This window comes from Bos indicus, chromosome 21 (genome assembly GCF_029378745.1).
Source record: "Bos indicus isolate NIAB-ARS_2022 breed Sahiwal x Tharparkar chromosome 21, NIAB-ARS_B.indTharparkar_mat_pri_1.0, whole genome shotgun sequence".
In the NCBI taxonomy this organism is placed as follows: Eukaryota; Metazoa; Chordata; class Mammalia; order Artiodactyla; family Bovidae; genus Bos; species Bos indicus.
Window position 1 is genome coordinate 22,695,946 of NC_091780.1, and position 24,889 is coordinate 22,720,834.

The following is a 24,889-nucleotide window of genomic DNA, read 5'->3' on the forward strand; positions in this document are numbered from 1 at the left end:
GGGACGGAGGGATGGAGGGGGCGAGGAGGAGGGAGAGAGGAGGGATGGAGAGGGCATGGAGGAGGGAGTCGGGGATGAGAGGGAGGGGAAGGAGAAGAGTATATGTTTATGTGTGGAGCTGTGAGGAGAAGAAATGGGGAGTGAGAACAGAGCAGCTGGGAGAGGCGGCCTTGACCAGGCCTTTGACTCTCTGACTCCCGAACTCTGTAGTGAGCTAGGGAGCTGCAGAGACACCCCAAGACTAACAGCACATTTGCCCCTCACCCCAACCCTTAAATTTCCAGAACTCTGGTTTACTTGTGGTAGATGAGATTGGTGACACACGCAAAGCCACCGTAGGTACCAGAGGGGACCTTTTGATCTGGGAGTGAATGCTTGGTTCCCAGTAGGTCTGAGGCTTCTTGCCCAAGTTTGGGGGGCTCTGCTACCAAGAGATGATGCTTTTACAAAGTTCAGTGGGTGGGGACTCCTCAGGATGGTGTGTGGACAGCAGGAGCCCTGTCTTCCCTTTAAAGTACTCAGCCCCTGGGTCCCATTCCCTTTTAACCAAGTGGCTTCTCGCAGTACTTGCTCCTGCTGGGATCTGTCTCAGTAATGGAAGGAAGGGGGTACTGGTCACAACGGATCTGTTTTCATCTTGGTCCTTCTGCTTCAATTTTGTTGCCTACACCTAGTTTCCATTGCATCATTGCTGGCAGCTGTATAGTCCTTTATAACCTTGCTTCCTTTCAGTTCTATCCTCCTTCCTTTCTGTCTTTTCTAAGAATCTAACAGCTTTATGGAGGTGTAATTCACATGACATACAATTCCCCCATGTAAAGTGCATGAATTCAGTGATTTTTGGTATAGTCACTGAGTTGTATCCTCTTTTCTTAAGATTCCAGACCACCCCATGTCCTCATCATCTCAGAGCTAGTCTTCCCCCTCTGCTGGCATCACACTGATCCCATCCTCAAGACAGATGACCTTATTGTGGGGACAGTGGCCAGTAGGCACTTTCCACCAATAAAATATTTAACTTAAACAGTCCCACAGAGGCCTCAAATTCATAGACAAGTGCTGCTTCAGACCCTTCCCCCTGGCAAGGCCCCATCACCACTCAGTCTCTCTACTTATAATAGATTTTTAAAAGCTAAACACAAATAACACAGCAAATTTACCAGCTGCTTGACTTGTAATAAATCTGCTTAGGAATCTGTACTATCCTTGAACAATCTTAGTTCTGGACAGATAAGACTGTCGCATCGTTCCCGCTTTCTAACCAGGGTTACCGTCTAGCAAACGAAGTGGAGCCTATAAATGGACAACAAATAGATGGGCAATTATATAATGTGTCAGATGGTTTAAGAGCCATGAAGAAAAAGCAGACTGAAGGGACAGAAATTGATGGTGAGGTTGCGGATTGGTAGCTTATGCATAGTGGTCACAGAAGGCTCCTCACAAAGTGCTGTTTGAATAAAGACCTGAAGGGAGTGAAGAGTGAGCCCACAGAAATCTGAGGGGAAGAACATCCCAAGCAGAGGAATAGTAAATGCAGAGACTCAGAGCAGGAGTTTGCCCTGCATGGTTGAAGAACTGTTAGATTATCCTGGGCATGTAGGCTAGGGTAAAGACTGGACTTTACTCTGCATGAAATGGGACAATCTGGAAGGGTTTTGAGGAGAGGAGGAACATGATCTAGTGGGTGTTTTAAAAGCAGCACTCTGGCTGCTGTGTTGAAAATGAGTAGTAGAGGCAAGGGGGCTTCCCTGGTGGCTCTGTGGTAAAGAATCCACCTGCCAATGCAAGAGACATGGGTTTGATCCCTGGGCTGGGAAGATCCCCTGGAGAAGGGCATGGCAACCCACTCCAGCATTCTTGCCTGGAGAATCCCATGGATAGAGGAGCCTGGCAGGCTGCAGTCCATGGGGTTGCAAAGAGTTGGACATGACTTATGGCTAAACAACAACAGTAGAGTCAAAGAGACCAGGCAAGCAGGCTTTTGTGGGAATCCAGGAAAGAGGAGATGATTGGAGGTGCTGAGAAATGGTTGGATTTTTGAAGGTAGAGTTGATGGGATTTGCTTATGGATTTAGATGAAGGTTATGAGGGGAAAGAGAGGATTTGAGGATGCAGAGGTTTGGCCTAAGCATCTGGAAGGCTTGAGTTGGCATTTACTGAGTGAGAAAGAAGGTAGGAGGAAATCAAGAGTTAGATTTTGGCCACATTAGGTTGGAGATGCCTCTCCAGGTAGAAAGCTAAGTCTTGAATCGAGGGATACCGATTAATTAATGATGTAGTGAATGCCTACTGAGGGGCTTATGAAGAAGCAGAAGAGAGAACATGTTACTGAAGTAACTGAAATAAAGGTAGGCAGTTATCCCATAAGTGAAACAAACAGGAGCACGAGGGAGGGTGGGGTGACTTCTGACAGGGACAGTCAGAGAGCGTCCTCCTCCCTTGCCTAGGAGGCCCGTGTCCCCTTGATGAGCATTTGGGGGGGGGCGCCCACAGGTGTGTGGCTGTGCGGTGTTTTCAGTGGGTTGTAGTGGGGACAGCGCTCAGCAACAGGGTCTGGGCCTTCCCTTTGTGTCCTCGGTGCCCACAGAAGTCTTGGCATTGGATCATTATGAGATGGGTGAACCTGTTCTTTCTGAGCCTCAGTTCTTCATGAATAAAATGAATAGGTCGTACTAGTCCAGAGCCCTGGAATCAACTGGGAAGCTTTAAAAACCAATGCAGAGATCTGTCCCAGGCCCATTGAATCAGAGTTGCTACAGTGGAACCTGGGATTCTGTTGTAAAGTCACTCCTTGTGTTATTCTTTTGCAGCAGGTCCATCAGCGGTCTGCAGACAGGTATTCCGAAGTCCCCGGACCAGGTCATTCCTGAGGTCCACTTCAGCTCCAACATCCTGTGAGTCTTGTCAGAATGCTTGCACTGCAGTTCTCTTCCTGGGAAATGTAATTTTTGGTTGGGGGTGGAAGGGCCTAGAGAGGGAGAAAGTAGGGACACCTTGGGCAGGGCAGGCAGGGACAGGTGTGTCGGCCAGGGTTTGAAGGGCCTCAGGAAAAGGTTCTGGGAGGGGTGGGGGCAGTGACAGCCCACATGCCATTGGGTGCCAGGTGTGGTAGGTGTGTTCGAGGCAAAGGCCACGATCCCAACCCCCCTGGGCAGCAACCACAGAGCAAGAGAAAGGCAGACTCTTTGGAGAAGGCGTCCAGGAGGAGGGCGCCTGGAGCATGATCTCTGGGGGCAGGGGGCAGGTTTATACTGGGGGCCAGTGAGGAGGACAGCTTGAGCTCTGACCTACAGGCACAAGAAAGTTGGGGAGAACCACTAGTAACTGAAAGGTACCCTGGGCAGCGGCTGGAGAGGTGGACACAGAGCAGATGGGAATGGATTCTGCCTGCTGGGGAAGAGTTTGAGCTCTGTTCTGAAGGTGATGGGATTTTGAGACGGGATCAGATAAGCATTTTATAGCAATCATTCTGGCAAAGACCAGACAAAGAGACAAATGGAACTTTTTCTTGTTTTTGTGTGGGTCCTTTGGGGCACAGTTTTCTTGTATACAGCTGAGACTCTCTCTGGCTGTTTTTTGCTAATGATTAGAATACCAGGGGGAGAAGGCAATGACACCCCACTCTAGTACTCTTGCCTGGAAAATCCCATGGATGGAGGAGCCTGGTAGGCTGCTGTCCATGGGGTCGCTAAGAGTCGGACACGACTGAGCGACTTCACTTTCACTTTTCACTTTTCACTTTCATGCATTGGAGAAGGAAATGGCAACCCACTCCAGTGTTCTTGCCTTGAGAATCCCAGGGATGGGGGAGCCTGGTGGGCTGCCGTCTGTGGAGTCGCACAGAGTCAGACACGACTGAAGCAACTTAGCAGCAGCAGCAGCAGTAGAATACCAGGTGCCTCATGAAATGAAGCGCTGGCCACTGACCAACTCAGAATGGCCATGACTTGGGGTCAGTTAGATCTGTAAGGAGGCCTCAGGTGTGTATTGAGGAGGGCAGTAGTATATATGTGGTAGACAGTCTGCTTGTCTTCTTTAGGATTCAAGTTTTACATAGAAATCCGATAGTTTTAATTTGTAGCCTAGCCTGTTCAGTTTCTCAGAGGTCCTTCAAGTTAGCTTAATTTTACATATTAAGCCAAGACTTGCCCAAGATCCTCACACAGTTAATTGGTGAAGGATAGTTCTTCCTGTTTCCTTTGATCCAGCTAAAGTTTCACTGAGCTACCATCTCTAGCCCCATAGTAGCAATGTCTTTTTCTGACGTTTCTGAACGTCCGGACTGACATTCCTGCAGGTCATGGGAGTAGCAGCTTGCTCACTCATTCTCTCTTTTGTCCAGCTTCCATCTTGGTTCAGAAGTTCTCCCACCTGGGAACCAACCCAAGTGCTTTCTTAGTATCTGCTAAGTAATCTTTCTCTTTCTCTCTCTGTGCTTTCATACAGATTGAGTAATTTTTTGCTTTCTTATCCCCTGGGATGCTCCTTCCAAAATAAAAAGCTGAGGGTAACTTCTATTTATTCACTTTTAAACCTTTAACTGTTAATAACAATAATTGAACATGGATGATGTCAGTATTTACACCACATTTGATCATGTGGGGCAGCAGCGTAAAGAGGTCACCTGCAGGTTGTAAAACACACATATCTTCTTCCTTCCCTGTAGTCTTCATCCAGCAAGCAGTGGCAGATGCAGAGAAACTTGTCTTTGTGGTCTCACGGCCCAGTGTTTCCTGAATCATGTGGTCTTTCATTTCCATTGTTCTATAAATCTTCGATGTTATTTGTTGCCTTGTCTCATTAGACAGATTGTACTGAATAGAGACAGACTTTTCTTAGATTTGGAGGGCATCTCCCCCACTTAATGTCCTGTTTTTGAACTCTCATTAATCTGTTGTTTCTGAACTTAACGCTGTTAAGAAAAACAGGCCACCAAGTTTTCAGTTTCTCAGAGCCATTAAAATTTTTTTTCTAAATTTCAGTAAATGTGGATGTTACCACGTTTGTGTATTTTTCCTTTAACAATTTCAGTATATTTTCTGACTAATGGATTACGTTGTTGTGGACCTATATGTTCATTTACTTCAGACTGCAAAAATGCAGCCTTCTACTCTCCAGTGTTTGAGGTTTGGTGAATAAACCTATACTTCAGTTATGCTCCGCCTTGCCCCTAAACCATCATCTCTAGAATAAAATAGAGCTCTGATTTTTAGGCTCTTATTAGAAAGCTTTTCCATCTACTCAATCTCATTTTTTGAGACATTTTCCAATTCTGGTACATCTTTCTTAAGATAGGGAGCCAAAACTGCACAGCACATCTTGCTGTGGACACGGAGTGGTTCTGAATAAGGGTGGGATCACGAGTTTTATTTTGTTTCCACTGTCCTTTCTGATACTGCCCAGTATTTTCTGGGCTTTCTGTGATGAGACATGCAACACAATGTCTTAAGGGAACAGTCTAAGTTGATGCTTCTTTATTGAACAGTTTAGCTCAGAACCCATTATTCTAAAAGTGTAATTGGAATTGCTTTTCCCTAAGTGTTCCTTCACGTTTGCCTTCACTAAGGCTTCTTTGCCATAATTTTGCCTATTCATACAGCCTCCTGAGAACTTGTCTTTTAATTTTGCATTTTGATTTCTGGAACAGCTTTTAGGCCATTTGCAATCTTGAAGGTTGCATTTTATTGTTTCAATAAATATTTATTGAGTGCCTAATGGAAAATGCAGTGGTGAACAAGACAGATAAACCTCTTCCCTTGTGAATCTAACAGCCTAGTGTATTTTCTGCTAGATTATTGGTTCCGAAAGCATTTTAAATATGATACCTCGTTTTCAAGTTAATTTTTTCATGAACTCTTATTCAGTAGTGGGGTTTCTTTTGTGTTTGTTTTTTTATATTTTTTTCTAGCTAATTTTTGGCTGTGCTGGGTCTTTGTTGCTGTGCAGGTGTTCTCTTGTTGTGGTGAGCAGGGGGTGCTCTCTGGTTGCAGTGGCTCCTCTTGTTCCAGAGCACAGGCTCTGGGTGCATGGCCTTCTGTAGTTGCTGCACGTGGGCTCAGTGGTTGTGGCTCCTGGACCCTGGAGCTCAGGCTCAGCAGTGGTGGTGTACAGACTCAGTTGCCCTGCACCTTGTGGACTCTTCTGGACCAGGGATCAAGCCTGATTCTTATCTACTGCACCACCAGGGAAGTCCCAGTAGTGGTGTTTCTAACGGCTGGTCACTGGAAGCACGTTTGTGGATATGAAGTTGGGTGCCCTATGGGTTGGAAACTACCATTCTAGGCAGTTTATGAAAGCTTATCAAAGTTTATGAAAGTTTATCAAGTTCCAGTCCAGAACTGGTCAGTAGTTTTAAAAAAAATGCTGTTGTTCATGATTTCCCATAAACAACAATCAGATAAAGACAGACATACACACAGCAATGTGGAATTCAGTTTGTTGGTTTCTCTGGTGGAATTTTGGCATTAGAAATTCTGCCTACTAGTTCTGCCATAATTATATTGCTTTTATCCTTCCAAAGAATTCTACTAGGTTAATCAGGCCTGATGAGGGCCCTTTCAAAATCACGGTGTTCCCTCCCTCTCATCTAGTTGATGTTAACTTAAAAGTTTGGCAGAATGTCCTGGGCAGCAGGTAGACCCTGTAATAAAAGCTGGGACTTTTATATTCACTTTATTAATTTTTTTAGTTTCCAGATCTTCCCTGAATTGAAAGTTATTCTGAGAGGATACAGTGTCAGTCTGCCAGTTCTGAAGTTGTTCTTCACCCTCAAGGGACTTGTATGCATCATAGCACATTTCCACCATCTCATCTCAAAGGGAGATTGGCTCTCAGCCTAGGCCCCGGAGCCCCAGGAACCTGCCTTGCCTGCTGATTGGCCGCTCTAGATCACTGGGTTAGGTCACCAGGTCTGCATCTGGCTTGTTCAGATGCTTTAGGGTGAGCTCTACTGAATGCTCTGCAGGGTGGGCCATGGATCCTAGACTGGTATTTGTGGCCCTGGGGCAGGAGCCTTCACCCTGTGTCCTGAGACCTGCCCCCAGGTAAGGCAAGGCAGGCAGGCAGCCTTTTGTGGTCTGCTCTTTCCAACTTTGGCTGCTTGCAACAGTTTGCAGACATTGGTGTGTGCTGAAGCTTATTATTTTGACTACACCTTTAATCTTAATTAAATTAGTGAAAAGCAAAGGAGAAAAGGAAAGATATAAGCATCTGAATGCAGAGTTCCAAAGAATAGCAAGAAGAGATAAGAAAGCCTTCCTCAGCGACCAATGCAAAGAAATAGAGGAAAACAACAGAATGGGAAAGACTAGAGATCTCTTCAAGAAAATTAGAGATACCAAGGGAACATTTCATGCAAAGATGGGCTCAATAAAAGACAGAAATGGTATGGACCTAACAGAAGCAGTAGATATTAAGAAGAGGTGGCAGGAATATACAGAAGAACTGTACAAAAAAGATCTTCACGACCAAGATAATCACGATGGTGTGATCACTGACCTAGAGCCAGACATCCTGGAATGTGAAATCAAGTGGGCCTTAGAAAGCATCACTACGAACAAAGCTAGTGGAGGTGATGGAATTCCAGTGGAGCTTTTTCAAATCCTGAAAGATGATGCTGTGAAAGTGCTACACTCAATATGCCAGCAAATTTGGAAAACTCAGCAGTGGCCACAGGACTGGAAAAGGTCAGTTTTCATTCCAATCCCAAAGAAACGCAATGCCAAAGAATGCTCAAACTACCACACAATTGCCCTCATCTCACACGCTAGTAAAATAATGCTCAAAATTCTCCAAGCCAGGCTTCAGCAATATGTGAACCGTGAACTTCCAGATTTTCAAGCTGGGTTTAGAAAAGGTAGAGGAACCAGAGATCAAATTGCCAACATCCACTGGATCATCGAAAAAGCAAGAGAGTTCCAGAAAAACATCTACTTCTGCTTTATTGACTATGCCAAAGCCTTTGACTGTGTGGATCACAATAAACTGTGGAAAATTCTTCAAGAGATGGGCATACCAGACCACCTGACCTGCCTCTTGAAAAACCTGTATGCAGGTCAGGAAGCAACAGTTAGAACTGGACATGGAACAACAGACTGGTTCCAAATAGGAAAAGGAGTACGTCAAGGCTGTATATTGTCATCCTGCTTACTTAACTTCTATGCAGAGTACATCATGAGAAACGCTGGGCTGGAAGAAGCACAAGCTGGAATCAAGATTGCCGGGAGAAATATCAATAACCTCAGATATGCAGATGACACCACCCTTATGGCAGAAAGTGAAGAGGAACTAAAAAGCCTCTTGATGAAAGTGAAAGTGGAGAGTGAAAAAGTTGGCTTACAGCTCAACATTCAGAAAACTAAGATCATGGTATCTGGTCCCATCACTTCATGGAAAATAGATGGGCAAATAGTGGAAACAGTGTCAGACTTTATTTTTTTGGGCTCCAAAATCACTGTAGATGGTGACTGCAGCTATGAAATTAAAAGATGCTTACTCCTTGGAAGGAAAGTCATGACCAACCTAGATAGCATATTCAAAAGCAGAGACATTACTTTGCCAACAAAGGTCTGTCTAGTCAAGGATATGGTTTTTCCAGTGGTCATGTATGGATGTGAGAGTTGGACTGTGAAGAAAGCTGAGTGCCGAAGAATTGATGCTTTTGAACTGTGGTGTTGGAGAAGACTCTTGAGAATCCCTTGGACTGCAAGGAGATCCAACCAGTCCATTCTGAAGGAGATCAACCCTGGGATTTCTTTGGAAGGAATGATGCTAAAGCTGAAACTCCAGTACTTTGGCCACCTCATGCGAAGAGTTGACTCATTGGGAAAGACTCTGATGCTGGGAGGGATTGGGGGCAGGAGGAGAAGGGGACGACAGAGGATGAGATGGCTGGATGGCATCACTGACTCGATGGACGTGAGTCTGAGTGGACTCCGGGAGTTGGTGATGGACAGGCCTGGCGTGCTGCAATTCATGGGGTCACAAAGAGTCAGACATGACTGAGCGACTAAACTGAACTGAAGCTTATTATTTTGACTACACCTTTAATCTTAATTAAGTTACTTCACCAATTTTCTAGCTGGCAGTCCCTTGCTGAGTCATGCTAGATATACTTTAAGAGTTTTATAGTAATGATTTTTGGAGCTCTCTGTAAGAAATTCCTCAAATTTTTTGGCCTGCCTAATTTCTTCTTCTTTTCATAATGTTAAAAATATAATGTAATAAAATTACTTAAGTAGTAAAATTTGAAATAAATAGTTTGAGGAAATAATTTTAAAGTGTAGATAAAAAGGAAAGAAAATTTCATCTGTTCAGATATTTTTAACATTTTAGACTATTCCTCTCCCCTTTTTCATAAAAGGTATGTTAAATTTTGGGGGTTTGTTTTAAATAGAGATCCGCCATACCATTTATTAGCTCTGGTTTTGCTAGCAATAGATAGCTTTTGCTTTGACCTCTGACCATTCTCAGCCCATTCCTGAGGTTTCTCTGTGTGGAGAACAGGACTTCACGTAGGATCTCTGTGATTCAGAGGTAAAGGTGGCGGGCTCCTCACTGACCCTTGAAGCACCCCGCCAGCTGCCACCACTCCTCTCCCACATGCTTTTCCCAGCCCCTTAAAAGACCAGTCTATTCAACCCTGCTCCCTCAACCATGTTTTCCTAGACAGAAGAGGAGCCCTGGGGAGTGGAAGGTAAAGCAGATACCACACAGGTATCTCCTTACATTTGGGACTGGCCTGCGTAGTAGCTTACTTGGTACCGGGACCTGGTGCTCCCACCATACCCAGTGTCTTCCCCTCACTTATGGGCTCCAACACTTCTGTCCCACGAGATAATCACTTGTTATCCAGAAACTTTTACATCTCTTCAGTGATTCTGCCAGCTCATATTCTGTTAAGATAATTGGGGTTTCACTTTGTTAGTATCTACCATAATTAGACATCTTCCCAATTGGGGAGGAGTCTGTTTCGTGTTCTGTGAGAATTCTTTAAGAAGGCAGGTGTGTTTTGTTGGGGCTTGGCGGGGTGGGACAAGAAATCAAGCCTGCAAGCCTGTTGATCCCATGGGGCGGCAATAGATACACCTATGCTGACTGGTCCCCTGTGATTCTAAGTGTTCCTCTTTTTTTTCCTATGTTTTCCCTTTTTTAAATTATAAAAGGAGTCTACTAGCACACACAAAATAACCCACCAGTAATCCCACAAGCCTGCATAAATCACTTTTTTCTTTCAATCTTGGCCCAAATGCATGCTAAGTTTTACATTGTTATAGTTTGACATAGTTTTTGTATTTATCTTTTCTTAAACTTAACACTGTAAGTGATTTTCCATGTTGCTACCTAGGTTTCATAATTGGAGTTTTTAACGATTACATAATAGTCTATTAACCATTCCTTGTCCATGGACATTTAGATTTCTTTGTATGTCTGCATGTGTTTCCTTTTGGTGTTGTTTTAATAATACCATACACTTTTGCATATAACTTGCGGGTGAATTTTTGTTCTTAGAACCAATTTCTGGCATTAGGGTTCCTGGGCCCAGGGATTCACCCCTTATCTGGTTCTGTGTAGCCACTGTTCTGCTTTATGAAAGAGCTGTGTCGGTCAGCATTCACAAAGGCTTTCAGTACCAGCGTGGTGTAAGAGACACTTAAGCATGTCAGGCTCTGGGATGCTACAGCAGATGCAGGATTTATGGGCTGAACCAGGGAGATGGTTGGGTTTCTCTTCCTCTTCTCAGCAGGTTTGAACCAGCCAGCCCCACATCTCAACTAAAAGTGAGTGCGTTAGTAATTTCTTAATGGAAGGCCTCAGGTTTCCTCCTTTGCAATAGTTTTGTAGCTTTGCTTCTCCAAAGCATGAAGAAATCAGGTAGATTTTCTTTTCTTTGTGTATTAAAGTAAACTTGAGGGCTTAACTGTTCCCTGGTCAGCTTGGTGACTGTGTGCTTCTTTGAGAGTCACCCAGTCCCTCAGGTTTAGTGATCCACTCACCAACCAGTAATGAATTTGGGGTGAAAATTAAGGAATCAAGCAGACACTGACTAGAGAAAAAAAAAACTTGGGGATGATATAATAGGCTAGAGTTTATCTATGAGATAGCTTAAATCCTGGCAATAGTAAACCATTTTTAATTTGATTGAATTCATGCAGCAAAAAACCAAGTTATACAAAGTTGATGATCAATTACTAAGAGTAAATTAGCAGAAATTATAGCCAAGTCTGGGCTTCCCTGGTGGCTCAGGTGGTAAAGTGTCTGTCTGCAATGCAGGAGACCTGGGTTCGATCCCTGGGTTGGGAAGATCCCCTGGAGAAGGAAATGGCAGCCCACTCCAGTATTCTTGCCTGGAAAATCCCATGGACGGCGGAGCCTGGTAGGCTGCTATCCATGGGGTCACAAAGAGTCGGACATGACTGAGCCACTTCACTTTCACTTTTCACTTTCATGCATTGGAGAAGGAAATGGCAACCCACTCCAGTGTTCTTGCCTGGAGAATCCCAGGGACGGCGGAGCCTGGTAGGCTGCTGTCTATGGGGTCTCACAGAGTCGGACACGACTGACGTGACTTAGCAGCATGATTGTGGAGTGATGACATTCCCTGAGAAATTGAGTGAGTATCATGTGACTGTACCCTATTTTCAGTTATGTAGCCAGCCAGGAATTTCCCTGTTTGATACTTAGAGCCCACCAGGCAGGCATGTCACAATGTACTAACTTTTCTCTCCACTCCTCCCTCCAGCATCCCCAGCATTTTGGAAACCTATTGAGGTAGAACTCAGGGGTGTGGCTTCCCACAGAGTGGGGGATTTGTGTGTGGGCATGCTGGCTGCACGCGTGTTAGTGAGTGGGTTATGCAATGAAGATGATGTTGGATCGAGCCTTGGTGGGATCTGGCCATCACTAATTCTGTTCTGTTTCTGTTCTAGCCCTTGCCTGCATCCAGCCATGGGGGATATGAAGACTCCAGACTTTGACGACCTTCTGGCTGCCTTTGACATCCCAGACCCCACCAGCCTTGATGCCAAGGAGGCCATCCAGACCCCCAGTGAGGAGAATGAAAGCCCCCTCAAACCCCCAGGCTTGTGTGTGGATGAGAACGTGTCCTTGTCTCACTCAGGCTCAGCCTCGGATGTGCCGGCTGTGAGTGTCATCGTCAAGAACACCAGCCGCCAGGAGTCATTTGAGGCGGAGAAAGACCACATCGCCCCCAGCCTCCTGCACAATGGGTTCCGGGGCTCTGACCTGCCTGCAGACCCCCACAGTCTAGGCCACAACTGTGGGAAGTTTGACTCCACGTTCATGAATGGAGACAGTACCAGGGGTTTCCCCGGCAAGCTGGAGGCCTCCAAGTCAGAGCCGTTACCAACTTTTAACCAGTTCAGTCCGATCTCCAGCCCAGAGCCCGAGGACGCCATCAAAGACAATGGGTTTGGGATGAAGCCCAAGCACTCTGACAGTTACTTCCCGCCCCCTCCTGGGTGTGGGTCTGTGGGGGGCCCTGTCCTGGAGGCTCTCACGAAGTTTCCGGTCCCGGAGCTGCATATGTTTGATCACTTTTGTAAGAAAGAACCCAAGCCTGAGCCCCTGCCCCTTGGCAGTCCGCAGGAGCACGAGCGAGGTGGGCAGAAAGCATTGGAGGTGCACAAGGAACTGGATGCCAGTCGATTCTTTGGGGATGCCCTGGACTTCAGTAGCCATCCCGGCAACAGTATTGGAGAGCCCAAGGGGCTGGCCTCAGAGCTCGGCACCGGCTCGGCAGTCCCCCCCAGGCAGCGCCTCAAGCCAGCTCATTCCAAGCTGTCCTCCTGTGTTGCGGCCTTGGTGGCCCTGCAGGCTAAACGAGTGGCCAATGTCGCCAAGGAGGATCAGACCAGCCACACGAAGGATCCCTCAGGGCCTGCGAAGGAGGGCTCCAAAGGCAGCCCCAAGATGCCCAAGTCACCAAAGAGTCCCCGGAGCCCCCTGGAGGCCACCCGAAAGAGCATCAAGCCCTCTGACAGCCCTCGGAGCATCTGCAGTGACAGCAGCAGCAAGGGCTCCCCCTCCGTGGCTGCCAGCTCCCCACCAGCAATCCCCAAAGTCAGGATCAAAACCATCAAGACGTCTTCAGGGGAAATCAAGCGAACTGTCACGAGGATCCTGCCAGACCCCGACGACCCCAGTAAGTCCCCCTCTGGCTCACCGTTAGGAAGCGCCACCGCCGAGGCCCCGAGTGAGGCACCCGAGGACGAGGCCACCACCCTGTCTGGGGTGGAGCACTTTGCTGAGGTGGGGGCACAGCCTGGGAGCCCCCAGAGTGACCGGAAAGGGGAGGAGTGCACAGCGAAAGCCAGTGAGCCTTCGCCTTCCTGCTTCAGCTCCGGGGCCCGGGGCCAAAAGGGGGCCGCCTCGGGCACGCTGGCGGGCAGAAAGCCGCAGCAGAGCCCGGCGCCGCCAGCCTCCGCCCCCGCCCCTGCCAACCTCCTGCCCAAGGCCGTGCACCTGGCCAACCTGAACCTGGTCCCCCACAGCGTGGCCGCATCAGTGACGGCCAAGTCCTCCGTGCAGAGGCGGAGTCAGCCTCAGCCCACGCAGATGTCAGTGCCCCTGGTCCACCAGGTGAAGAAGGCTGCCCCGCTGGTCCTGGAGGTCTTCAACAAGGTCCTCCACAGCTCCAACCCCGTGCCCCTCTACGCGCCCAACCTCAGCCCGCCAGCGGACAGCAGGATCCACGTGCCGGCCAGTGGCTACTGCTGCCTGGAGTGCGGGGATGCGTTCGCCTTAGAGAAGAGCCTGAGCCAGCACTACGGCCGGCGGAGCGTCCACATCGAGGTGCTGTGCACGCTGTGCTCCCAGACCTTGCTCTTCTTCAACAAGTGCAGCCTGCTCCGGCACGCCCGCGACCACAAGAGCAAGGGGCTCGTCATGCAGTGCTCTCAGCTGCTTGTGAAGCCCATCTCTGCGGACCAGATGTTCGTGTCCACCCCTGCGAACTCCACGGCGCCAGCCGCCGCGGCGCCCCCCTCCCCCTCCCAGCCCGGCCAGGCTTCCAGCAATGCCAGCACCCCACTCCCCGCCTTGCCGCTCTACCCGGACCCCGTGAGGCTCATCCGGCACAGTATCAAGTGCCTGGAGTGTCACAAGCAGATGCGAGACTACATGGCAATGGCCGCACACTTCCAGAGAACGACTGAGGAGACCGAGGGGCTGGTGAGCAGGGCCGCCTCCCATCTCTGGGGCAGTTGTCAGGCCCCGGGTTCACACAGACCCATACCTGGGCTCACTGATCTAGGGCAGTGGGGGCGTTGGAAGAGCCCTGGGAGAGGAACCTGCCTTGCTGGCTAGCCACCCACCTGGATGTGTAGTGCTTGGGATTTCCTGAGAAAGCGTCCTGCCCGCAGCTGAGGGGAGGCCCTGATGGTCTGCGGTGTGTATCTGTGGACACTCCGCTCCCCTCCAGTGGCTGAGGGCCTGTTGCCCGGCCAGGGCTAGGTCTCTGCTGGATGCCCCGGACTCTGGCCGCGGTCAGTGTAGTCCTTGCACGTGCCCGAGAACTCGGGGGCAGGGGTTTGTGTGTCACTGCCCGTGCCTCAGGCTGTATGTCTGAGAACCGTATCTTCACCAGGTTGTTGTGCCCACAGTGGACATGGCTGCTTTCTTTCTGAAGAATCCCTTTGGGGAAGCCGTAGCAGGGCCAGTAGGAGGATGTTGTGGAAGAAAGGAGAGTAGACTGTAGAAGGAAGGAGTAGTAGGCCTACTTGAGTAGGCCCCAGGCAAAGGCTTTGGGGCCTCCTCTTGTCTCTGTTCTTATCTCTCGGTCCGATTCCTGGTTATGCTTGATGAGATCATGATGAGTGTGTGTTTATGCTTGATGTGTGTGTGCACGTGATGAGATCCTAATGAGTGCGAGTGTGTGTGTGTCTTAAGGCACTCCATGCTGAAAGCACCCTTTGGCACCCTGTGTGTCAGTGGTGTCCATGTCAGCAAGGTCGTCTGCAGAAGCAGGCCTCCTGACGGCCTCATCTCCCTTCTCCAGGTGGCTCTCTTCGTAGCTTAGCCATGCCCACCCGCTCACCAAGCCTCCTTAAGCCAGGGCCACAGTGGCCCATGCACCTGTTGGTGTCTTGATGAGCTCTGCATTTGTCTTCCGAGTGGCACCTGTGTGCACGGAGGCTCTGTGTTGAGAGCAGGGATGCCAGTGGGAGGAAGACCACAGCTCCTTCAGGAGCTCAGGATGGCTCAGCAAGGGCAGGGCTCCCCACCCAGACTGCTGGAGTGTGGAGCAGGCTAAGACTGGGGCTAAGACACGCTTGTGAACAGTTGTGTAGAGTTCCTTCGAGGGACTGACTCATCGTGGTTCCAGGTGTAGGGAAGGTGCCTGTGCTGTGGACATGACATTTGAGTTGGCTCTGCAAGGGTGAGTTTGGAGGAAGGGGAGAGACAGGTATGGAAAGTGTAGAGTGGCCGGAGGAACAGGGAGTGGTTAGGAATGAGGGGGTCCAGCCTTGGGGGTCCAGGGCTAGAGGCCGGAGGTGGAGTTCAGTGGGCAGCCCCCAGGAGGAGCCCGCATGGTGCACAAGTCTGTTGCCGCTCATCTTCACCTTCTCAGTTTCGGTTTGCATTTCTTCCTGGTGAGTTAGGTGGGGTGTGGGCCCCCCGGTCCATTTCCTCTGGGGCTGCATCAGCATGGTTGCCTTGGACAGGAGTGGGTCTTCTGGGTCCTGTGGTCAGAACTTTGCCAGTGGAGGTCTGATGCCTGGGCCCATGGTTGCTTTCCCCCCACACTGTTATTCACCTGCCCTTTAAAATCTGAGCCGGCTGACGTCCAGGTGTAGGATCCCAGGCTGGCACCCTTCTCGTCCTGCATCTTCTCTGTGTCATTCCCTTCCAGTGGGAGCTGCGTAAGAGGGGTCCCCGAGCCCCAGGCTGGGCTCCACTCTAGGGTAGGAACTGCAGGGAAACGTGCTCGGGGCCTTTGACTTCTTCCCCGGAGTCTGAACCCCTCCCTCTTCAGTGGCTGGAGGGGTCCTCCCTTACATTCCAGGCCTCTTTGTTGGGCAGGTGTCATACAGGTTCTTATTTTTAAGCTTTTGTTTAACTATAACGTTATTATAACAGCTAACCAAATTAGTAACAATTCCTTAATATTGTCTTAATACAAGTCTGTATTCAAGTTTTCCCTTTGGGTCAAAATTGTCTTTTTATAGCTGAGCTTATTGTGAATCACGAGCCAAATGTGGACCACGTGTTGTGTTTGTTTGTCCCAGCTTTTAAATATTTCTCAATCTAGAGCAGTACCTCTTCCTGCTCCACCCAAAAATCACCCAGTGATTTTTCACATCATCACTGTATTGAAGAAACTGGGTCATGTGTCCTAAGAATTTTCCAGGACTGTTCTGGGTTTGACTGATTGCTTCCTGAGGCTTTTTCAGGATAATTTTGAGTTCGGCTGATTGCTTCCCCAGACAATAAAATTTGTTGTTCTATACCCAATATTTTATCTATAGACTAGACGTTAGCAGTGACGACTTGATTAGATTTAGGTTCAGTGTTGAGGAGTGGGAGTACTGTGTTCTTCATAATTCCTTACTTCAGGGAGGCCCAGAGTTCTTGATTGTCTCAGTTTTAATGATGCTAAACTTCATCATTGAGTTTAGGCTAGTGATGTTCTGATCCTTTTCTTAGAAAATTCCCTGTCTTTTTACCATTAATAATTGCTGCTTGAGTCAGTGATTTTATTAGGAGTTGTGCGAGGGTGTGGTAAATTTTATTATTCTCATTTATCAGCTGGAATTCTGTGTAAAATATCTTCCCCGCTTCCTTTGAGGGCTTTTAGGTTACCCTGAAATGTAGTTTATGTTGAAAAATTGGATAAGTTTGTTTCCCTCAGTTAATAGTTTTCACAGTAGTGAATGGATGCCCCGGCAATCCTAAATGGTGTTTTAAGAGTCCCTCCTCTAATAGTTTTAAAAGTTGTGATAAAATACACATAACATAAAGTTTTAAATGTACAGTTTAGTGGAGTTAAGAAGGTTCACATTGTTGTGCCATCAATTTCCAAAACTCTTCATCTTGCAAAACTGAAACTCTAAACCCATTAAATACAAGTCCCTATTCTCCCCACTCCTTCCCCGTGGTAACCACATGCTACCTTCTGTTTCTATGAATTTGACTAGAAGAATCAAATTTCTAGAAAATGGAATCATACAGTGTTTGTCTTTTTCTGAAGGACTCATTTCATTTAGTATATCTTTAAGATTCATCCATGTTCCAGGGTTTGATAAATTTCCTTTATTTTTTGAGACTGAATAATATCCTGTTGTTGTATGCCCCACCTTTTGTTTCTCCACTCACTCATTGGTGGACACTGTGTTGCCTCTAGTTGTATTATGAATAATGCTGCTGTGAACACGCTATGTGCATGTGTGCTAAGTGGATTCAGTCGTGTCCGACTCTACGACGCTAGGGACTGTAGCCGGCCAGGCTCCTCTGCCCATGGGATTCTGCAGGCAAGAATACTGGAGTGGGCTGCCATGCCCTCCTCCAGGGGAGCTTCCCGACCCAGGGAATGAACCTGCATCTTTCACGTCTCCTGCATTGGCAGGCGGGTTCTTCACCGCTAGTGCACCTGGGAAGACCAAGCATGGTATCCAAATAGCTTTTCAGTTCTTTGTGTGTGATCAAGTATTTCATTTTATGGAATTATAGTTGCTGTACAAAAAAGTTAGAGTCCATTTATAGTTACTGTAAAATATCATCTTTATTCCCTGTTCTGTACCATATCAATTCCTTTGGGTATATATCCAGAAGTAGAATTGCTGGATCATATGGTAATTCTATTTAAAATTTTTCAGGGAACCCCCATACTGTTTTTTCCTACAGGGACTGTACTATTTTACATTCCCACCAATAGTGCATCTTTTTTTTTTTTTTTTATCATAGCCACCCTAATCGGTATGAGGTGACCTCCTCTATTATTTAGTGTTAGTGTTATAATAAGCTCATTGGTTTCTATATATTTATTTTTATATTTATTTATATATTTATATGTTCAATCATTCTTGTTTTTTCTTTTCCATTATGGTTTATTACAGGACATTGAATATAACTCCCTGTGGTATACAGTAGGACCTTGCTGTTTATCCTTTCTCTGTATATAATAGTTTGTATCTGCTAATCTCAAGCTCCCAATACATCCCTCCCTCACCCCTTCTCCCCTTTGGCAACCACAAACCTATTCTCTGTGTCTGTGAGTCTGTTTCGTAAATAAAGTTCAGTTGTATCATATTTTAGATTCCACATATAAGTAATACCATACGGTGTTTGTCTCTTTCTGACTTGCTTCATTTAGTATGATAATCTCTAGGCCCATCCATATTGCTGCAAATGGCATTGTTTCATTTTCTATGGCTAAGTAGTATTTCTGTGTGTGTATGTGTGTGTGTGTGTGTGTGTGTGTGTACACACATACATACCACATCTTCTTTACCCTATTCATCTGTCTGGGGACACTTAGGTTGCTTCCATGTCTTTGCTATTGTAAATAGTGCTGCTGTGAACATTGGGGTGCATGTATCTTTTTTTTTTTTTCATGTATCTTTTTTAATTATAAGTTTTTTGCTGATACATGCCCAGGAGTGGTAATTGCTGGATCAAATGGTTACTGTATTTTTAACATTTTGAGGAAGCTCCATACTGTTTTTCATAGTGGCTGTACCAGTTTACATTCCCACCAACAGTATAGGAGAGTGCCTTTTTTCCCACATCCTCTCCAACATTTGTTATTTGTAGACTTTTTAATGATGGCCATTCTGGCTGGTGTGTGATGGTACCTTGTAGTTACGATTTGCATTTTTCTAATTATTAGTGTTAGTTGAGCATCTTGTGCTTGTTGGCCACCTGTATGTCTTCTTTGGAGAAATGTCTATTTAGATCTTCTGCCTGTTTTTTGATTGGGTCTTTTGTTGTTGTTGTTGTTATTGAGTTGTATGAGCTGTTTATATATCTTAAAAATTAAGCCCTTGTTAGTTGCACTGTTTGTTTGCAAATATTTTCTCCAAGTCCATAAGTTGTCTTTGTTTTGTTTATGGTTTCTATTGCTGTGCAAAAGCTTGTGAGTTTGATTAGGTCCCATTTGTTTAGTTTTGCTTTATTTCTGTTGCCATAGGAGACTGACTTAAAACATCGCTGTACTTTATATCAGAGAATGTTTTGCCTGTGTTCTCTTCTAGGAGTTATTGTCTCATATTTAAGACCTTAAGCCCTTTTGAGTTCATTTTTGTGTGTAGTGTGAGGATGTGTCCTAACTTCATTGATTAACACGCACCTGGCCGACTTGCTGAAGAGACTGGCTTTTCCCCATTGTATGGTCTTGCCTCATTTGTCAAAGATTAATTGACTGTCGATGTGTGGATTTATTTCCAGGCTCTCTGTTCTGTTTCCTTGATCCATGTGTCTGTTTCTCCACCAGTGCTACACTGTTCTGATTGCTCTAGCTTAGAAGTATTGTCTAAAGTCTGGAGGGTTAAACCGCCTGCTTTGTTCCTATTCCTCAGGGTTGCTTTGGCAATTCTTTTATGGTGCCATATAAATTTTAGGATTATTTGCTTCAGTTGTATGAAAAATGTCCTGATAAGGATTGCATCAAATCTGTAGATTGCTTTGGGTAGTATGACCATTTTAACAATATTAATTCTTCCAATCCAAGAGCATGGCATGTCTTTCTGTTTCTTTGAATCTTCACTTTTCTTTATCAATATTTATAGTTCTGAGCATGTAAGTCTCCTTCACCATCTTGGTCAGGCTTACTCCTAAGTTTTGTTTTGTTTTTGATGTGATTTTGGAAGGGATTTTTGTCTGAGTATTGCTTCCTCCACTTTCATGTCATTTCTGTTTGCATGAAACGCCCTTTTTTCCATTCCCCTACTTTCAATCTTGGTGTGCCCTTCACTCTGAAGTGGGTCTCTTGTAGACAGCATGTTGTAGGCTCTTGTTTTGTTTTTAATCCACTCTCACATATTTTGATTGGAGCATTTAGTCCATTGACATTTAAGGCAATTATTGATTGATATGTATTACCACTGTACACCATAAAGTGTGTGTATTACCACTTTAAACCTTTGTTTTCCAGTTGATTTTGTTTCTTGTTTGTTCCTTTCTTTTGTTTTCCTTTTGTGGTTTGATGGTTTTCGTCCGTATTGTGCGTGTGTGTCCTTTTGTTTTTTGTCAGTCTGTTGTATGGCTTTGATTTGTGACTCACTGTTCTCAATGCTCAATTACCCCATTTTGGTCAGTGGGGGTCCCGGCAGGCTGGCTCCTGTGTTCCTGTGTTCCTTCACTTGAACTCATTAAACCTGCAGACGCTTCCCTGCTTTGAGCCCCAGCAAGATTTGGGCGCATTTCTTGTGCTAAACCTAGAATCATTCAATTTTTCAAGAGGCCATGATGGTTGTTTTTTTTTTAAGTGAGAAATGATATTTAGAGGCTACATTCTGGGCACCAGATATGCTTATTTTGCTGAATATGTTTCTAGGCCTTTTCAGTGGCCAGAGCTAAGAAATACAAAGTTTTAAAATAAGGAAAGAGAGATCTTGAGTTTATACTGCTACTGAAATGTAAGATTATACTTAAAAAAAAATTTTTTTTGGAATCTTATTATTTTTGGTTGTGCTGGGTCTTTGTTGCTGCACGGGCTTTTGTCTAGTTGCAGGGAGTGGGGCTTCTCACTGCAGTGGCTTCTCTTGTCGTGGAGCACAGGCCGAGGGCTCCAGTAGTTGTGGTTCCCAGGCTCTAGAGCACAGGCTCAGAAGTTACTGTGCATAGGTTTGGTTGCTCTGTGGCATGTGGGATCTTCCCAGATCAGGGATCAAACCTGTCTCTCCTGCATTGGCAGACAGATTCTTTACTACTAAGCTACCAGGGGAGGCCAAGATTATACTTTTTATGTAACTGATTTTATACTGAAAACCTTGGTTCCTAAAATTTTCCTACTGTACACACACATGTACATACATATCCGCACAGATTTCAAAATGTCAAGACCAATATTCTAACCTTAGGAAACCACATAAAGTTGAGGGTGTATTTGCAGTTCTTCATATCCTTAGAATATATCATATTAAGGATGTGTAAATCAAAATACTGTGCTGTAAAAGTCACAAAGAATACTTTTTTTTTTTACCAACTCAGTGGCCTGTCTCGTTTCGTCTGTGTTCTTATCCTCTCTCCCTCAGTGGATTATTTTTAAACAAATCCTAGCATTATAGTATCTATTGCAGTATACATATCAAAAATATAAAGTTTTTTCCTTAAAAAAAAAACCCATAGATATAATATCATCACACCTCAAAATTAATAATAATTTCTTATTATCAAATCTTAATATCAAGTGTCAAATGTCTCAGTATTGTCATCATTAAGTTAGGGTTAAAATATCCAGTTCTCTCATTTCTTTTTACACTTGGCTTGCTCAGATCAGGATCCAAATCAGGGCTATCCATTGCAGTTGTTGAAAATTTCTTTTAAGTCTCTTTTAATCTGTAAATTCCTCTTCCCTCAATCTTTTTTGTTTTTTTGCCTTGGCATTTCTTTTGTTGAAAAAGCTGGATTGTTTGTGCTGTAAGGGCCCTACATCCTGGATATCACTGCTTAAAACAGATGTTTTCCTGGCCTCCCTAACAGCTTATAAGTCTGAGCACTCCTGAGCCCAGGTCAGTGGCTCCCGTGTTACTATGAGGGGCCTCTCCCTACATAGGCCCCTGCTCAGTCTCTCGCTCTCCCCTCTGGGCTTCTGGACTCTCCCTGTTTGAGAGCTTCTGTGAGTCGGCCTGGAGGACTTGTCAGCCTCTGGTTCTCTCCTGGGTCTGAGAACAAGGAAGCCACTACCTGTTCTGTGCTTCTCTGTGGATGGATGTGGGCAGTTGTGGCTCCAGGCACTGCTCCCCCGACCCCAGAGTGGGCAGACAGGCTGAGCATATGGAAACTTGGTCTGCATGGAGGCCTCTGAGTGTTAACCAGGGGGGCTCAGATCTGCTCTGGGAGTCTCTGAGCCAACTTACTGAAGGTGTTGAGTTGGAACCTGCTGAGCCAGGACAGAGGCCCTGGTAGGCCTGGCAGTGTAGCAAGATTTTAGAATGCAAGAAGTGCCTTGGGCCTCCGGAAAGGAAAAGCTGGTCCTCTGCTGAGCCAGGAGAGAGCAGGATCACAGCCAGACATGTAGGACTGATTTTGGGGGAAATAGGATCAGGTCTGCGTTTGATTAATAAGGTGAGAGGCAAAGCTAGCAAGGGCATCAGTGTCATCACTGTGTGAGGCTGGGGTGTCACCAGTGTCCTAGGAGAGTTGGGAGAGAGAACGGTTGGGGGTGGTGGCCCTTCTTATCAGCGTCCTAGGAAAGCCAGGCAGCCTGGTTGAGAGCTCCTGGCCTGTGGCTCCTGCCTGAACTACTCTCTCCATGTTCTTTCCTAGACCTGCCAGGTGTGCCAGATGCTGCTGCCCAACCAGTGCAGCTTCTGCGCCCACCAGCGGATCCACGCCCACAAGTCCCCCTACTGTTGTCCGGAGTGCGGGGCCCTCTGCCGCTCTGCCTACTTCCAGACCCACGTAAAGGAGAACTGCCTGCACTATGCCCGCAAGGTGGGCTACAGGTGGGTGTTGTCCTGGGCTTGCCCAGTGGCTGCTGCTTTTTCTGGACCATAACTCATTTCAGACTGGAGTTTTGGGAATTTCCTAGTGGTCTAGTGGTTATGATTGGGTACTTCCATTGCTGTGGCCCGAGTTCAATCCCCGGCTGGGGAACTGAGATCCCATAAGCCACATATTTTGGCATAGCCAAACTATAAGAGGAATTTTGAGTTTTGGTCTTATGAGCCCTGGGCTCCAGCTTAATAAGACAAAAATGTTGATTGGTATGTGGACAGACATTTTTACTTTGTAGGGAACCAGAAGAGCAAGGAAAAGAACAAGGAGTTAAAAAGTTAAACATTGGGGGGAAAAAAAAAAGCTTTGGGACCTCCCTGGCCATTCAGTGGTTAAGACTCTGAGCTTCTACTTCAGGGGACACAGGTTTGATCCCTGGTTGGGGAACTAAGATCCCACATGCTGTGAGTGGCGCAGTGTGGCCAAAAGATGAAAAAAAGAGAAAAGCTTTAAAGAGGAAGGTATTGGGGATATTAGGCTATACCTAACATTCACTTTTGGAGAAGGAAATGGCAACTCACTCCAGTGTTCTTGCCTAGAGAATCCCAGGGACAGGGGAGCCTAGTAGGCTGCCGTCTATGGGGTCACACAGAGTCGGACACAACTGAAGCGACTTAGCAGCAGCAGCAACATTCACTTTGTCAGTTTGATTTTTAAAGGTATATAAATTTGCTCAGAAAGTTATTATGGTTGGCATATTAATTTTAAGGTACTATTTCAATAAGAAATTTGCAAATTTTGGTATTTTCAAATATTCTCAATTCTGAACAAATGGCAAGCTGTCAGAGTCAAAGGACTTGTATCTTTGTGTTGATTAGTTTTTGTCAGTTTGTGAGAAGTAAGACCTGAGAATGGAAAAAATGATCAGCTTCATGGTAAAACCAAGAGAAAGCTATTTTAAACTGATCTATTTCTATGGTGTTAAACGAATATAAGCAAGAAGTCATTTTCAGAAAAAAGATCAAAATGAGAGTGAATACTCCTTCTAAAACTCATTGATCTGTAATTTTACATTGACCCAATCAGGTCTCTTTACTGGTTTACTTGCTTGGGAGTTTCTACATTTTATGTTTTTTGATCATTTTTGCTTCAGAAATTTAATTTTGCCCAAATTTATTAAAGTTTTCTTCTCTTTGGTGTTAAATTTTGATTTAGTTCATTTAATGGGCTTCCCAGATGGCCCAATGGTAAAGAATACGCCTGCCAATGCAGATGACACAAGAGACATGGGTTCAATCCCTGGGTCAGGAGTATCCCCTGAAGAAGGGAATGGCAACCCACTCCAGTATCCTTGCCTGGGGAAACCCATTTTCCCTTGCCTGGGAAACCGCCAGAGGAGACTGGTGGCCTATAGTGCATGGGGTTGCAAAGAGTTGGACATGACTGAGCAACTGAGCACAGTTCATTTAATAAACTTTTTCTGAGTTCTTACTATTGTCTTTAGCCTTGTGCCAAACACTCAAGACACAAAGATGGTTAAAATCCATCTGCGCTCAAGGTGGCTTTAATCTGATGGCTTACAAACATGCATGCAGGTACTTATGATTCAGAGTGGTTAAGTCCTATATTTGAGGAATGGTCAGGAAAGCTTCATAGAGAAGATAGGAGGAGATTTTTAGGTAGAAGAAAGGAGGCGAGCCTATCTGGCAAGCGCAAAGGCAAGGGTGCCAGCACACACAGAAAACTCTTAGGAAGGATAAACATGGTGTAGGTCATGATGAACTGGAGGAAGGGTGAGCACTGAGACAAGGGGGTTGGTAGGGGCCGGGCCACGCAAGACCTTGTGTTCTTTGGCAGGCATCTGGACTGTTTTCCTGGGGATAGTGAGGAGCGATGGAAAGATTTGCAGCAGGGGAGTGATCCAGCCAGATCTGTGTTTTAGAAATATCATTCTGGAAAGCTGATATGTGTATTAGAGGTGAGAGACTAGAGACTGGTCGTGTGACAATTCCGATGAGACACTGAGGGATCCAGCTAAGGCATGGCTGTGAGGATAGAAGGAAAACCTGAGAGAGATAAAGTAGAAGCATTAAGGCTTGAGGATGGCTTGTATACCAGGGTGAGGGATGGGGAGTGGTTAGTGATCACTTCCAGGTTTCTCTCCTGGGATGCTGCTGCTTCTGCTGCTCAGTCGCTTCAGTCGTGTCCGACTCTGTGCGACCCCATAGACGGCAGCCCACCAGGCTTCCCCGTCCCTGGGATTCTCCAGGCA

General features: G+C 46.1%; 1 protein-coding gene across 7 annotated transcripts in view; it reads left to right on the forward strand.

Moving 5' to 3' along the window:
* ZNF592 (zinc finger protein 592) overlaps positions 1-24,889 on the forward strand; it is a 49,204-nt gene that overhangs the window by 15,265 nt on the left and 9,050 nt on the right. For 2 of the 7 annotated variants that reach the window (XM_019983580.2, XM_070775175.1), the window contains exons 3-5: positions 2,811-2,894; positions 11,922-14,190; positions 22,447-22,625. In XM_019983580.2, coding sequence (XP_019839139.1) covers positions 11,947-14,190; positions 22,447-22,625 — 2,423 coding nt within the window. In that variant the 5' untranslated portion in view covers positions 2,811-2,894; positions 11,922-11,946. The remainder of the gene's footprint in view (positions 1-2,810; positions 2,895-11,921; positions 14,191-22,446; positions 22,626-24,889) is intronic. The other 5 variants (XM_019983577.2, XM_019983578.2, XM_019983579.2 and 2 more) reach the window with 3 other exon arrangements.